The 14579-nt window shown below is 40.6% G+C and overlaps 1 protein-coding gene and 1 long non-coding RNA gene across 7 annotated transcripts in view; one reads left to right on the forward strand and one right to left on the reverse strand.

Moving 5' to 3' along the window:
* PWWP3A (PWWP domain containing 3A, DNA repair factor) overlaps positions 1–12621 on the reverse strand; it is a 29710-nt gene extending 17089 nt beyond the window's left edge. Inside the window, exons 1-6 of one of the 5 annotated variants that reach the window (XM_056822243.1) lie at positions 12541–12621; positions 11185–11248; positions 10702–10814; positions 10175–10266; positions 8574–8644; positions 5712–6662 (exon numbers count right to left, since the gene is read on the reverse strand). In XM_056822243.1, coding sequence (XP_056678221.1) covers positions 5712–6662; positions 8574–8644; positions 10175–10266; positions 10702–10758 — 1171 coding nt within the window. In that variant the 5' untranslated portion in view covers positions 10759–10814; positions 11185–11248; positions 12541–12621. Of the gene's footprint in view, positions 1–5711; positions 6663–8573; positions 8645–10174; positions 10267–10701; positions 10815–11184; positions 11249–11455; positions 12221–12540 lie in introns of those variants that run through there. The other 4 variants (XM_016432240.2, XM_016432241.2, XM_007489353.3 and 1 more) reach the window with 4 other exon arrangements.
* Positions 12622–12718: 97 nt separating this feature from the next.
* The window catches only part of LOC103103333 (uncharacterized), a 49151-nt gene continuing 47290 nt past the window's right edge, over positions 12719–14579 (forward strand). For both annotated transcript variants that reach the window (XR_008917369.1, XR_465825.3), the window contains exon 1: positions 12719–14120. This is a non-coding gene — a long non-coding RNA (uncharacterized LOC103103333). The remainder of the gene's footprint in view (positions 14121–14579) is intronic.

Consider the following 14579-nt stretch of genomic DNA (forward strand, 5'->3'; position numbering starts at 1 on the left):
ACTGTATTATGGAGATCAGTATTAAGAAAATATTTACAGATCCGTGACTATTCATGAAAAAGGAAAGGCTCTTCACTTTATATTATAGTATTAGCAGCATGGCACTGTGGGAGTGTGCTGAATTGAATCTGGAGAGGTGGGTTCAAATCTCTCAACTTTCCCAGCCAAGTGAACCCTGGAAAATGGCTTTACTCCCTCTAAGCTTTAGTTTCCTCAACTCTAAGACAGGATAATCATACTTACATTACTTATTTCATGTCTTTTATAAGGACAATGTTTTATTCTCACATTCAAACAGGATGAACAATATTAAAAAGTCAACATACTATCCCTTACTTGTACCCCTATCAAAAGGTACTAACAAGTACAAATGAAATTTGTCATTGCAAAGCATTTTCTAGATGTGATATTGAGTCTCCTAGCACCTGCTAGTGAGAGATTTCCTTTTGTGCAGACAGGATGGAATTTCACTGGTGTTGTTGCAGCCACACTATGTGAGGTAACTCTATGCTTATGACTCCTAGTTCTAGATCCATCCAGCACTAGCATTCTTCCTGAATGCCAGCCCCACCCATCTAGTGGACATTTAAAATTGAATAGGCATCTTAAACACATCTAAAATGGAACTCACATTCCCCCCTAAACCCATTCCTCTCTTCCAAACTTTCTTACCACTATCAAGGCACCACCACCCTTTCAGTCACCCAAGTTCATAACTCGGGCTTTATCCTCAACTCTTTCCACTCACTCATCCCATATATCTTTCTAAGCAGTTGCCAAATGCTGTCACTTCTATCTCCACAGGCTTTCCCCCCCTCCATTCATACAGCCACCACTCCAGTTCAGGCCATCACCACCTCTTTATTGGAAGAGGCTTCACAACATAAAGTTTTTTTCCCCAATTCAATCCATACTCCAGAAAACCATGAAAGTGATTTTTCTCTGACCATCTCTCTTACACACACACACACACACACACACACACACTTTTAAAACTCATAACCTGGTACCTTCCTACCTTTCAGGCTGTATTACACAAATTATTCACACAATCCATTGTACAGTCAAGCTAGCCTTCTTCCCATTCCTCATTTTCCATCTAGGCAACTAGGTCTTGAAGTAGAGAGCTAGGCCTGGACTCTCAAAGACCCACCTCAGACACTAATTAGGTGTGTGATCCTGGGAAAGTCACTTAGCCTTTTGACTGACTCAGCTTCCTCATCTGAAAAATGGGGATAATGACAGTACCACCTCCCAGGGATGAAGTGAGGATCAAATGAGATTTTGTAAAGCGCCCAGCACAAAGTAGGTACATAACGAATGCTTGTCCCCTCCCTGCTCATGTCCCTGTGTAGATTTCATTCCCTCCTTCTTTATCTCTCTTAGAATCTCAGGTTTTACACAGTGATCCTGGCCCTGTCCAGAGTAACCCTGTACCTGATGTGTACAGAACCTTAAAAACACATTGCTGCTCCTGTCAGAATGCCACTCCTTAAGGATGGGGCCTTGCCTTCTCCGTGGCATAGAGCAGGTACTTGCTTACTTATTATGGGGGAAACTCCCATTTAAGACAATTCCTTCATTTCCCTAGTCACTTAATAAGTAAACATTTATTCAGCAACAACTATGTGCCAGGAACCGTGCTAAGGACTGAATCCACAAAGACAGAAGAGAAACAGCCTCTACTCTCAGAGACAACATGTACACCACACAAATCCCAGAGGGACAAAATGAACACAAGGAAATCTGGGGGGTGGGGGAAGCCTACTAGTGGTTGGGTGAGAGGAGTCAGAATGAAGGTAGCAGTTGAGCCAAGTTCTGAAGGAAATCAAGGCAGGATGTGGAGGTGAGAGAGAATGGGATTCTAGGCAGAGGGGCCAGCACAGAGGAGCATCACATTGGGTCAGGAACAGCAAGGAGGCTGAACCAGCACTAAGAGCAGCCTTGGGGGAATAATGAGCTTTGCAGCCTGGAGAATCAGAAAGGACCAGGTTATGAAATCAATATGCATTCATTAAATACCAGCTATGGGTCAATACTTAAATGCCAAAGAGTGTAGATATGAACCCAGAGCCAAGAAAATCTGGGTATGAATTCTACCTCTGACCCATCTGGGCTATATGACCCTAGACAAGTCACTTAACTTTTCAGTATTCTAAGCAACCCTCTAAGACTATAAGTTGCACGGAAGGTGCTGATCCTGCATTGATGGAGGGAGTTTTCTCACTTAGGAGTTCCCTATAACAGTGAAATCAAACGAAATCCAGGAAGGAAGTGACAAGGGCTTTAATTAGGGTTGTGGTTACATGACTAGAAAAAGGAGTCTATGAGATGTTGTGAAGAAAGAAATGATAAGATTGTGAGAGTGAGGGAGAACAAGAAGTTGAGGATGGCACTGAGGTTGTGAACTTAAGTCATTACAAGGAGGCTGATGCCCTCACTAGTAATAGGGAAGAGGAGTGGTGGATTCCAGGAAAAGATAATGGGTTCCCTTTTAGACACAGTTACCTAAAAGGCATCCAGTTCAAAATATCTAAAAGTCAACTGGGGAAACTGAGGCTCAGTATTCTTAAATGACTTCACTATGGTCTGAGGTGGAACTTGACCTTCCTAAGTCCAACATATTCTATTCATAATAAAGCAGTAGCACATAAATCAAGTCATGACTAGTCTAGACACACCTTCCACAATTGTCTTCACCAGTATTATTTCACATTTATACATTCTAAGGCCTACCTTACCTTCAAGTTCAATCCATGCCATACACCCTAATTATGCATATGACTCCCAGTTCTAAATAAATCCAATCCTAGTGTTTTTCCTGAGTGCCTTCATCAGCTGATTCCTAGAGACAAATCTAGCTCAATGTAGGGACCCAATTTAAACCTTTGGTCTTCACTTGGATTGCTAAGCATAACAGAGAGATGTTCAGTATTTCAGACACTTAGCCATGTTCTTACCAGTAGCAGCCCCATTCATAACATAAAAGCTATTATATGAACTGTTTCACCTAGTTTTTTTGGGAACATGAAAGAAAAAAATCTTGAGATTTTTAAAACTTTGTAGTTCAATGCCCACAAGTTCAAAGCCCCTGGCCACTCTAATTCTTCCCATCTCAAAGTAGGGGAAAGGGAAATTTGGCTCCTAAACTCTAATCAATTATCTGCTCCCTTTAACACACGACCCTAAGGCTCATTACTTTTTCATGGAATCACATCAATTCAGAAGGGATCTCAAAGATCAGCAAGTCCAAACACCTTACTTTATTGATGAAGAAACTGAAGCCCCAGGAGGTGACAGGTAAGGGTAAGAGGCAGTATTTGTACCCAAGTCTCCTGGCTCAAGAGTCAGGGCTCGTTCCACTCTACTGTGCTACATCTTTTTTTCCCACTGTTCTTTCCTCTGGGGAGACTGAGAAAATCCTCCCCAGATGTAAGAAACAGAGAGGCTATACTGCCCAAAACAATGTCCAAATCATCTGACAATTTTCATCCTAGATAATCATAATATAGAGGTGAGGGAATTTCTGGAGAGGAAAAGATATCCCCCTTTCCAAAATGGTGCTAGATTATTTGTTTCTTATCCTTGATTGAGTTACTCCCTATTTCTGTTGGCTGCTAGTCACAAATTTCATGGGTACCTCTGATAATTTCACACACTAGATCTCCTCTCCTCAGGTCTATTTATTGTATTCAGGTATGCCCAAGTCATGGCCCAACTATTCTCAAGCATCTGTAAAGACATTAAATTTTTTTAGAATCTGAATTTTGGATCTCCAGAAATGCATCGCTATGCTACAAATTTAATTGTCTCCTGAGTTTATTTCACCTAAAGCCATGTTTTCCAAGAATTAATGCATGAACTTTAAATAGGATGTGTCTATAACTATTTACGTGAGAAAATTACTTTGGTCAGGGTATGATTTATCTACTTAATATCTCTGGTACTCTTTGCTGTAGTGAAAATAGCATGACTCTGGAATAAGAGGTTTGGGGTTCAAATTCCACCTCTAATGCTTACAAACTGTGTGACCTTGGGCAAGTCACAACTTCCCTGGCTTAATTTTCTTCCTGTATAACATGAGAGATGTGCTAGAAGACCTATGAGGTCCATTCCAGCTCTAAATATATGATCGCATGGTTCTAGATGTGATACACCAAGTTCCAAAAGGCTTACCTAAAAAGCAATATACAACCATACTGTGGCTCTCTTTGGAAAATGGCAAAATGAATGAAAATAGAAGATGCCTCTCCAATTTGTAAATGTATTACACCTAGGTCAAAGATGTCAAACACAAGGCTCTGAGTGCTGCCCCAACCAGATTAAAATGTAACTGGGAAATATCTAATAAAATAAATAAAAATACAATAAAACATTGGAGACATTACATTTTACAACTAAGACAATATACAGCCTATAGGGATTCTTCTGTATGGATTAATGGCTCCCATTTCTATTTGAACTTGACACCAATGATCTAGAGCAACACCTCTCAAATGCCAGTAAATGGCAAATGTTTCCCAGACTATAAATTACTGTTAAAAAAAAAATTTCTACTTTTCAAAATCTATACACTTAAAAATTTGCCTTCTACTCTGATCTTCCCTGAGCAACCATATAAGAAGTGTAAATGGACTGCAGGAAGGACCTTCAGGATCTCCTAGTCAAAACCCCCTATTTTTAAAAGAGGAGAAAATGGAAGCCCAGAGGGGTTAAATGACTTACCCAAATTTACACAGAGTGAATGGGAGAGCAAAGACTTAAACTCAAATCCTATAACTCCAAATTCCCCTCTCTGCCTCTACTACATCATGTTTCCTTATTATGCTGGAGAACAGCCGAGAATAGAAAATGTAAATATCTTTACAGGTCTACAGTATAGTCTGGGTTGAAAAACACTGGTTCAAAAGAGATGAGCTGGAAAAGCAGCATAATCAGAAATCACCTAGTCTGACCCTTTCATTTTACAGATGCGGAAAATGAGGCCCATTTTTGTCTATCTATAAATAGTTCAACAAAGATAGACTATTAAATGGTATCCCCCCCCCCCCAGCCCTTAACAATATAGTCAGGTGTTATCAGTTATCCCTAGATTCAAGATGAGGATGCCTACCTTAACAAACCAAGACAACACCAGAATCACAGAACCCAATCCATACCTGAAACTACTATTCAAAAATAATCACCTTTTAAGAAGTGGGTAAATCACACCTTAGATCCCAGTTATGCTTAATTGAATTTTTTTAAAAGTCACATTCACTAATGGTAAGGGAAAGGAACAATTCTAAATATGATAAATGCTACATAATGACTATTAAATATAACATCTAATCACAAAGCATACAATCAATAAATCTTGGATTTCCCTCCTCTTCCCTTTTAAATCACATCAAGGTACTTTTCCTCTATTCTTTCCCCCAAAAGAGTATTGGGAAAATATTGTATTTCAAAGTAGAAGCAACATATCCTATTGAACTAAGAACATAATAAAGAATAAAAGAATAAAAATAAACATTGGGTCACTTTTAATGGCCAAAATTAATGGTGCAAATTTCTAAAATGAATGTCTATTAGCAATTAAGAATGGTGTTAGATATAAGAGTTTCTGGTACCCACCCACCTTGCCCCACAGGTACGGATCTTCCTAAAGAAATTATGAACTATTTGCAATCACATTTTTAAGTCAAACCTCCCCAGTCATAAACTTTTACCTTCTTCATCTTCCTTAAAATCTGGAAGCTTAAGGATTCTCGTTTTAGGTGCAACATAGCCTGGGTAATCCAAACTGCAATTAGAGACACCCAGGGGAGTGTGAGATCCACTGTTGCACAGACCTGTCCCTTCTGGCTCCACACAACGGCATTCAGAAACCGCTGATTGTTTAATGCCACCTAAAACTTTGCAGTACTTCTGTGAAGGCATTTTCCCATGTTCATTTTCACACTCTGATTCCACAAAGGAACAATTAGAAGAAAAGTCCAGTGCTTTTTGGACAGGATTTCTTGCTTTTTCTTCCAAAGCTATCAATAGGATGGAGCTACTAGTTGACAAAACTGGACTGATTTCTCCAATTTCAGGACTTCTATCACCATCTTTTTTGGCTTTACAAAGTGATGAATTACTATTTGAGGTCCTTGGCCTCTTCCTGCCTTTTCCCCCAGTCTCCTTTACTTTGAGTTTCTTCGTAAGGTTCAGTTGTGAGTTTTGTGACGAATCATCTTTCTTTTGTTTCCGGTTATTCCAAGTTTTGGATTGTGACTTCAAAATCTCACAATTCTTAGGCTGTGGCTTTTGAGTGTCAAAAATATTTCTAATTGGAGATGCCAAGGGCTCTGTTTTGTTACCATGAATTCTATTAGACCTCTTTAGACCCTTTTTGCATTTATTTTCTTCAGTGGGGGAACTGGACAGTCTCTGTGGTACATTTTCTTTCTTAAAGGGCCCAGACCCTCCTATTACTTCTTCACAGACAAAAGATTCAGAGACAGCATTTTCAGGTCTCATCTGTTTTACTTTGTGAAGTTGGGGTGTAGTTAGTCTTTTGCCCAAAGAATTTATTTGACTGGCATCTGCTTTCTGATCCAAAATATCCATCGCAGCTTTAAGTGATCGTCTGTAAATTAGTTCTTCCGTAACAGGAGTATTTATTGCAACTTGGGTAACTAAAAAATATAGGAAATAATCAACATTGTTAATTTTTACTGTAACCATTCAGCACATTCTTATGATGCCCATCATAAGCACAGGAAAACTGCTGATTTTAACTACAGGCTGAATGTAATAAAAAAAAATAAAAGCACAAATGTTTAGAGAGCTGATATACCCAAACCTTATTTTTAAATTTAAAAAATTACTGATCTGGCTTAGATAAAAATAGAAATTTCTTCAAACTACAACTGATAATCACAAAATGTGTTCAAATACTTATTGCCAACTGAATAGAAATTATGCTGATGATTTATTTTCACTATTTGGGCAAAGTGATAAGATTTGTGAATGGGTAATATTTTGTCCTTTCCAAGACTATTTAAACACATTAAAAAAAAGAGAATCAGAATCTTAAGGGTAGAAAGTAGTCTTATAGGTCATCTAGACTGCCCTCTCATCGAATGCCAATTTTTTTCTGTTTTGTTTTTTTTTAAACACGGGCTTTATACTATTTATGCTAACAAAATGATTCAAACATCAATCAAAAACATTTCCCCTTAATTTTAATATTTAATTGTCCAGAAATACGAGTTACCAATAATATGCTGGGCATGACAGCCCTTCAGAGATAATACTCTGGGGCTAATGACAGACATACTTGTATCTATTATAGAGAAGCATATCTTGCTCTAATTCATAGAAAAACATGTAAAAAGAATCTTAGTAGATAACTCCATTTTCTAGGTGTTTTCCTTTTTAAAGAAGCCCAGTGCTTAATATTCTAGCAAAACAAAGCATCCTTTACAAAACGAATAATCATCCCTTACTTGTCTGTGTGTAAATTCTGATTTCATACCTGAGCTTGCTTAAAGCAGGATACATCTGTGTAAGCATGTTGCTATTGTATATGTTCTCATGCAGTGCATATGACCTTCTACCCCATGAGGCTGTTAAAGCCTCATGGGGGTGGGGGAGGGGAACACTGTTTTCTTTTTAACTACCCCCAGTGTCTAATACTACATTCTGCAAATAGTTTATAAACAATGCTGGTGACTAACCAATTATATACCATAGACTGCTGCCTTTGCCATATATTTCAACCCATTTTTATTGCACTATGATCCATAAATATAGCTTAAAATTTCTTGCCCAAATTAACATACAGGATTTGTGATCATGAATCACATGATCAATTTTTACAAATGTCCCATGAGTATTTTGAAAAACATGTATTTCCTTTCTTTCATGTCCAGCTCATTATCCTGTGTCTATAAAACCCAGTTTCAATACTAAAAACCTGGAGTCTAACTCTTTCTTTTGTCTGATTTACAGTTAAGCAGTATATTGAAATCTCCCTCTATTATTGATTTTCTGTTTGTAAATTGGGAAGTTTTTCCTTAATAAATTTGGAAACCATACTGTTAACATTTATATGCTCTCATTATGCATGTAATCTTAACAAGGCTATTTCTTTTACCTAAGAATTTTGGGAGGGGGGGAATACTTAAAAAAACACTGGCATATTCTCCAGCCTGAAGGGCAATGGCCAGGAGTGATTCAGCCCACAGCAGCTGCCCTAGATTTCTGTAGTCTGAACATAGAAGAGGAGGAAGACTAGCTTTTCTTCACGAAAGGGAAGCCCTGCACATAGAACAAGACAACCATGTGTGCTCCATACACACTGAGATCCCTGGGGTTGATTATTGGGCACACTAACAACCTTCCTTAGAGCAGAGTTGAAGCTGGGCTCTAGGAGAAAGCATGGGAAGGAAGGGGTGGGCAGGGACGCTAGAATCTTCTCCTTTGAGTTCAGGAAAAGCAAGACTGTGAATCATTTGTTTTAAGCACCAAATTTTTACAGTTCTTCCAAACAGGAATCTCTTATTTCATTAAAATTACATGTCAACATCAACATAGCCTCTTACTAAATTCTGATGCGATCTCTTCTATATGAGACTTCTCTAGAGCCTTGATTTCTGTCTTCTTCACTTTAATTCTGTCAAGACAAGAAGTCATGTTACCCACTATCACCATGAGAACATTTTCAAATAATAACTGGGGGGGGTGGAGTTTAGGGGAAATGAAAGAAAACGAAAACATATATTCTTCCTTAAATCAAAATTCACAACCCCCTTTAAAATTAAATGCCAGAAGTTAGCAATAATGATATATAAAGACTTTTATTCCTGGTCTACCTTTTAACAAAGGAAAACCTCTCCTTACTTCAGAGCCAAATAAATTCTAATTGGTTTATCTGAGGTAAATTTTACTCATAATTTCTTTATAGAGAATTTCTGTGATATTTTCAACTTTTCTGAAAAGGATCCTAAGAAAGAAATCATCTGCTTATTGCCTAGCTGGAGCTACAAGGAAAGGTTTGGGGCTTCCTACTTTTAAACTAAAATATAAGTATATCCCACTTAATGTTATTAATTGGTTTGAGATGAGGGGCAGGACTTTAAGTGAAATGGAAGGAAGGCAACTAAGTGTTCCATAATAGTTATAAATGGGAAATTGGCTAGAGCTCATCAGGGCTTGTGCCACTTGACAGCAGAATCATGGACACTTACCAACTGATATCTACCTAGCAGGGACCTTATAGTTCATTTACAAATGAGGGAGGAAATGAAGTCCCAGAGAGGTTAACAGTCATACCCAAAGTCACTCAAGTAGCAGGAGACAGAACTAGGATTTGAACTGAGGTTCTCTGGTTCTAAATCTAGCCCTCTTCCCAATGCACATTATCTCAGAATGCTTCAATGAAACAATTGCGTGAAATAGAACAGTACTCTATTTCCTCCCTCTCTCCTCGGTGAAAATATGAGCTCCAAAGCTAGGGAACTTAAAGAGTAGCAAAAGCAGTTTGGCTTAGCCGATTTATAAGAAGCAGCCTTGTTTATCCCCAGAATGGAGTAGCCCAGCTTTTCATTGCTCTCAAGTTGTAGACAAAAATGTCCATTTTTGTTGTCTAAAGTCTTGCAAATTATGAGATTAGATTATAACTTTGTTTGAACAGAAACATAAAATGCATTCCACAGTCTAATACAATATGGATATTTTCATTTCTTAAATGAGAATAGGTATAAAGTGCTTTATAAACCTTAAAGCATTACATAAATATTAGCTATCATTACTACATTTTTCCATTAATGGATATTCAAAAATAGCAGTTGATTTAAAGCTACGTTGTAAGTGAAAATTTCTTGTTTAATATTAAATTGTGATTTCATGTTTTATAACAGATTTAAACCTTTCAAGGGATTAAATAGACAAAACAGATTTGTGAAAATCAACATACTTCTTTCAAAACTGACAAGAGATCATTTATTTTAGGTAAGTTTTATCTAAGGATAATTTTTCTTTATTTGATCTCTCCAGTGTTTTTCCACTGGATAACACAAAGGGCCTTCTGTATAGAATAGACCTTTTTTCTTTAGCGATTTTTAGCAAAATGGACATAAGATTTTTTTTCACATCAGATTTTAAACAAAAAGCCACATCTGCAGGAAAAGAAGCAATACTTAACTTTTTATCTAGACTCAGTATTTCAACATCTAAAAAGGCTGCTTTCCTTTTCTGAATATGGTGTCTTCGGGAGATTCCAGTTTGGGGCAAAACCTAAGTAAAAAAAAAAAAAAGCAATTGTTATCTGTCTGTTTCTGAGAAGATAAATAGTTCTCCAAAACAGAGATTATGGTAAGGTCACGTGAAACAAAAAATACAGCAAGAAGGAAAAAATCCTTATCCGCCTGTCCCTGAGAAACTGTTTAAGGCTATTTCCTCATAAATTATAATCCTAACTCACTGAGCCTTCACAGAGCTGTCTCAGTTCACTTAAAAATGTATGCAAAATGCAAGATTTTGGAATGGTGCCCTGAAGCTGTTTGGGACAAGTTTACCAGTAAGAACTTTATGGCGATGTTTTTATGGGGGCAAACTGTACAGCTCAATCACTTTACTAAACTGAATTGTAAGCACCTGATGGAGACATTAAGTGTCACCAAAAAGTCATCTTTAATTCTTGAAATTATGAAAACAGTAACAGCTTGTCACCTTTGCTGGCCATAAACGCTTTTCCCATCTGCAGAGGACATACTCAGTATCCATCATGATGAAAATGCATGTGGAGAGTAGGGTTGAACTACTTCAAGGTCTGAGGATACAACCTGCAACAAAAGTGACAGCAAAGCTTGTAACGACTTTTTTTGCTCTGGTTTAATGATGAAATAGTAGCCAAGGGCAAAAGTTGTTTCAATTGGAAACTCAAACCTGTGATAATTACACTGAGATACTCAATAACAAAAGCTAAGACTATGAAAAGCAAACTTTAGCTTTTGATACCTAGGTAAATTTCGTCTTCATTTAAGATTTTTTTTAAAGTGAGATCTGGTTTCTGAATAAGACATTTTCAGTTTCAGGGCCATCATTGCAAGAACGCCCACTGAATCCACAAAGATTCTACTCTTCCACGACTTGGGGCTAACAAGTTAATATGTAGCAAGTTTAAAATAAGGAATACGTTAACTGGGATCTCACCAAAACTTTCACAACAGCAGACTGCTACTCATTGTCTCAGCATGAAATCCTGACTGTGGTAAGCCTGGAAATGAAACGACCCTTTTTGTTAAATTTAAAAAAAAAGGGGGGGGGTGTAAGTAGGAAACACATGTTTGTTTACAGCTTCCAGCTCAAAAGTCTGAGAAGGAAAATGTTTACAAGCTACATTTCGGGTGCTTGAACCACTTAAGGATTTTCCGCTTCCCCTCTTTTCCTAAAACGGGAATTTTAAAGTTCAGTTATTCCGCACCCTAATCTCCCCGTAAGGGGAAGCTGGAGTCTCCCACTTGGACAATTTCTCTTGCTTCCTTCCACAGTTTAACAGAAAGCGGCTTCTGGTCACTTTCCCTCTCTGGGCCTCGGTTTCCTCGTCTGCAAAACGAGGGAGCCCGACGCGTTGCCTGTTCGTTCCCCTCCCATCTGGGCCTCAGTTTCCCCATCTGCAGGAAGGGGTTATACTAGATGCCCAGAGGCCGCCTTCTACTTCTCCTTCAGCATAGTTGGGCAGCTTGGTCGACATCACGGCGTCCCCGGGCGTGGGAGGGGCCAGGGAGGCCAGCCCCGACTCTTGGAGCCTCTTACCGCGGTGGGCTGCCCGGCACCGAGCGGAGGAAGCAGGCCGAGATGCAGCGCGGGATTCCTCCAGTACTCGGGCCTCCCCCAAATTCCTGGGGCCTCTGGCCTCATGTGCGCGGGAAGCGCAGGGGCGGGGCCGGCAAGGATCTAGGCCTGGGGGGGCAGGGCCAGGGAGGGGCGAGGCCAGGGGAAGGGCGGGGCTAGGAGGAGAGCAAGGCGCGCGCCTACGCTCTCTCTTCCGGCCCCCACCTCCACTCCCTCCGGCCCCCGCCACTAGCCTAGCAGCTTGGTGGAAAAGAAGCCTTCCTCTCCTAACGGGAGCGTCCCAGACGGTGCCAGGGATTAGGGGAGTCACTGAAGTTCACAATTAGACGCCATCACATTCTGCCCCCCACCACACCTAAAACAGGATGAGGATCCCGGGGATCGGCGCGCCCCTGCTCCACCGGGCACGCGCACGCACGCGCTCACCCGCCGTTTGCGGCCACTGCACGCGGCGGGTGGGTAGGGAAGAGGTCGAACTGCTCCCGCCCCTCTGCCCACCCCGCCTTCTAGGTTTCCCGCCAGCCGCGAAGTGGATCCACCTCCCCTCCCCCATCCCTTCCTCCCTCCCTCCTCCCTTCGGTGGCCTCTCGTCTTTCTTTCTCTAGGCCTTTCTTCTACGTTCGCCTCTTTCCTCCCCTCCTACTCCACTTCCCTCTCACTCTTTCACCTCCTCCCACCTGCCTGTCCTTTTCCCAACTTCCCCTCCTTCTTTACCCTTTCCCTTCTTTCTTCTCTCCCCACCTCCTTCGCTTTTCTTTCTCTTCCCTTCTCTTAGAGCCCTTCCTTCAGCTTGGGGGGAGGGGCGGGGGCCCTGGGGTATGCAGGAGTTGCTGCGCGAGACCTGTCCCCACCCCCTTCCGGGATCTAGAGCTACAGCGGGGAGGGGTGAAGGGAACCCGAGCTTCAACTCTCACTGCCTTCCTGCTTGGTTTTGAGGGAAGCACCTTCCCTCACTCCTCTCCCCAACACTTTTTTCTTTGTCCAAATCTATCTTTCTATCTCCCCTTTCTCCTCTTTGTTAGCAAATGTTATGAACCTAGGTTAGTTGACCTGCTTGGTCTCCTTTTCTCCCATATCCCTACAGTATCTCATTCATATCGCACTTATCCCCAGTCTTCTCATGGATTTAGATAAAGGCACCACCTCAGAGGTCATCTTGGCCAATTTTACAGATGTGCAGACTGTGGCCCAAAGAAGTAACTGTAACTTGGCCAAAGTCATACATGTAGTAGTAGGTAGTAAGAGGCAGAACCAAGACTCAAATTCAGGTTGTCTAACTACCAATCAATAAATGAGAGAGCTGTGAACTGACCCCAGATTTTCTGACCAGAGATGGGAAGATGAGCTTTGTGGTCTCCCTGGCTCCCCACTTCCACCTGAGGCAATCTAAGTGGGACTGAGTAACTCACTTGCTCCTAAAGGACACCAGTCTCCATTTTTCAAATGCCACTTGCATTTCTTATTAGATGAAAAGAAAACCCTACTTATATCACCTCAGTGTCATCTGGTCCAGTTCTCTCAATAAGTCCTTAGTCTTCTTGGCCCCTTCTTCCCTATCCCTCTACAAAAATCCTCAATATAAATTTCCAGGAAGGGGCAACTAGGTGGCTCACTGGACTGAGAGCCAGACCTAGAGATGGGAGATCCTGGGTTCAAATCTGGCCTCAGGCCTTATTAGGTGTGTGACCCTGGGCATGTCACTTAATCCCCATTGCCATAGACCAGTGATGGTGAACCTTTTAGAGACTGAGTGCCCAAATGGCAACCCTCATATGGCATATGAACCCCACCCCCAGACAGGAGAGGGAGGAAGTGTTCCCATTGGGGCTGCTGGACAGAGGATGGGCTCAGTGGACACGGGCAGAGGAGCAGCCCTCTCTAGCACCTATGCCATAGGTTTGCCAACATGATCCTAGATCTTACCACTCTTCTTCCTTGTATTGATTCTAAGATGGAAGGTAGGGATTTAAAAAAAAAAAAGATAAATCTCTAGGGTAGGGGAAGAGGGGCTGGGATTTGGGACCATTTAAGGCTGACTTTTGTAGCTAGGTGACTCAATGGATAGAATGCCAGGCCTAGAGCCAAGAAGACTTATCTTTCTAAGTTCAAATCTGGTCTCAGATGCTTAATAGCTATATGACTGGACCAGTCACTTAACCCTCTTTGCCTCCATTCCTCAACTGTCAAATGATCTAGAGAAGGAAATAGCAAACCATTCTAGTATCTTTGCTAAGAAAACCTCAAATGGAATTGATGAGTGGAACATGACTGAGCAACAAGGCTGTCTTTGGAAGGTAAAAGTGATCTTGTTGGATTTTTAAAAAAAGGCAAAAGTGTCATTGACAATAACAAAGGCCCAGGAGCTAATTTATAATGACTTTACTCATCCCTTCCCCAGAAAGATCATGATAGGATTTAGATCTAGAAGGGACTTTCACATCTAGTCTATTGCCTTCAGAGAGGGGTGGGACACAACCAATCATTGTCAGAAATTGGGATTCAAACCAAACTTCCCTAACTCCAAATCCAGCGTTCCTTCCATTATAACTGCAAAACTCAATCAAAGATCTTCAAATCTGAAGCATTTAACGTTTAACTTGGACTTGAGAGAACATCTGGTCCAACTCCCTCATTTTACAGAGGAAGAAATAGAGATTTTGAGAAGGGAAGTTAAAAAGGTAATAGCCAAGCTTAGAACCCTGGTGGTCTGATTTGTATTCTAAATTATTTAACCTCTGGCACCTCAGGCTCCT

This window comes from Monodelphis domestica, chromosome 3 (genome assembly GCF_027887165.1).
Source record: "Monodelphis domestica isolate mMonDom1 chromosome 3, mMonDom1.pri, whole genome shotgun sequence".
Classification (NCBI taxonomy): domain Eukaryota; kingdom Metazoa; phylum Chordata; class Mammalia; order Didelphimorphia; family Didelphidae; genus Monodelphis; species Monodelphis domestica.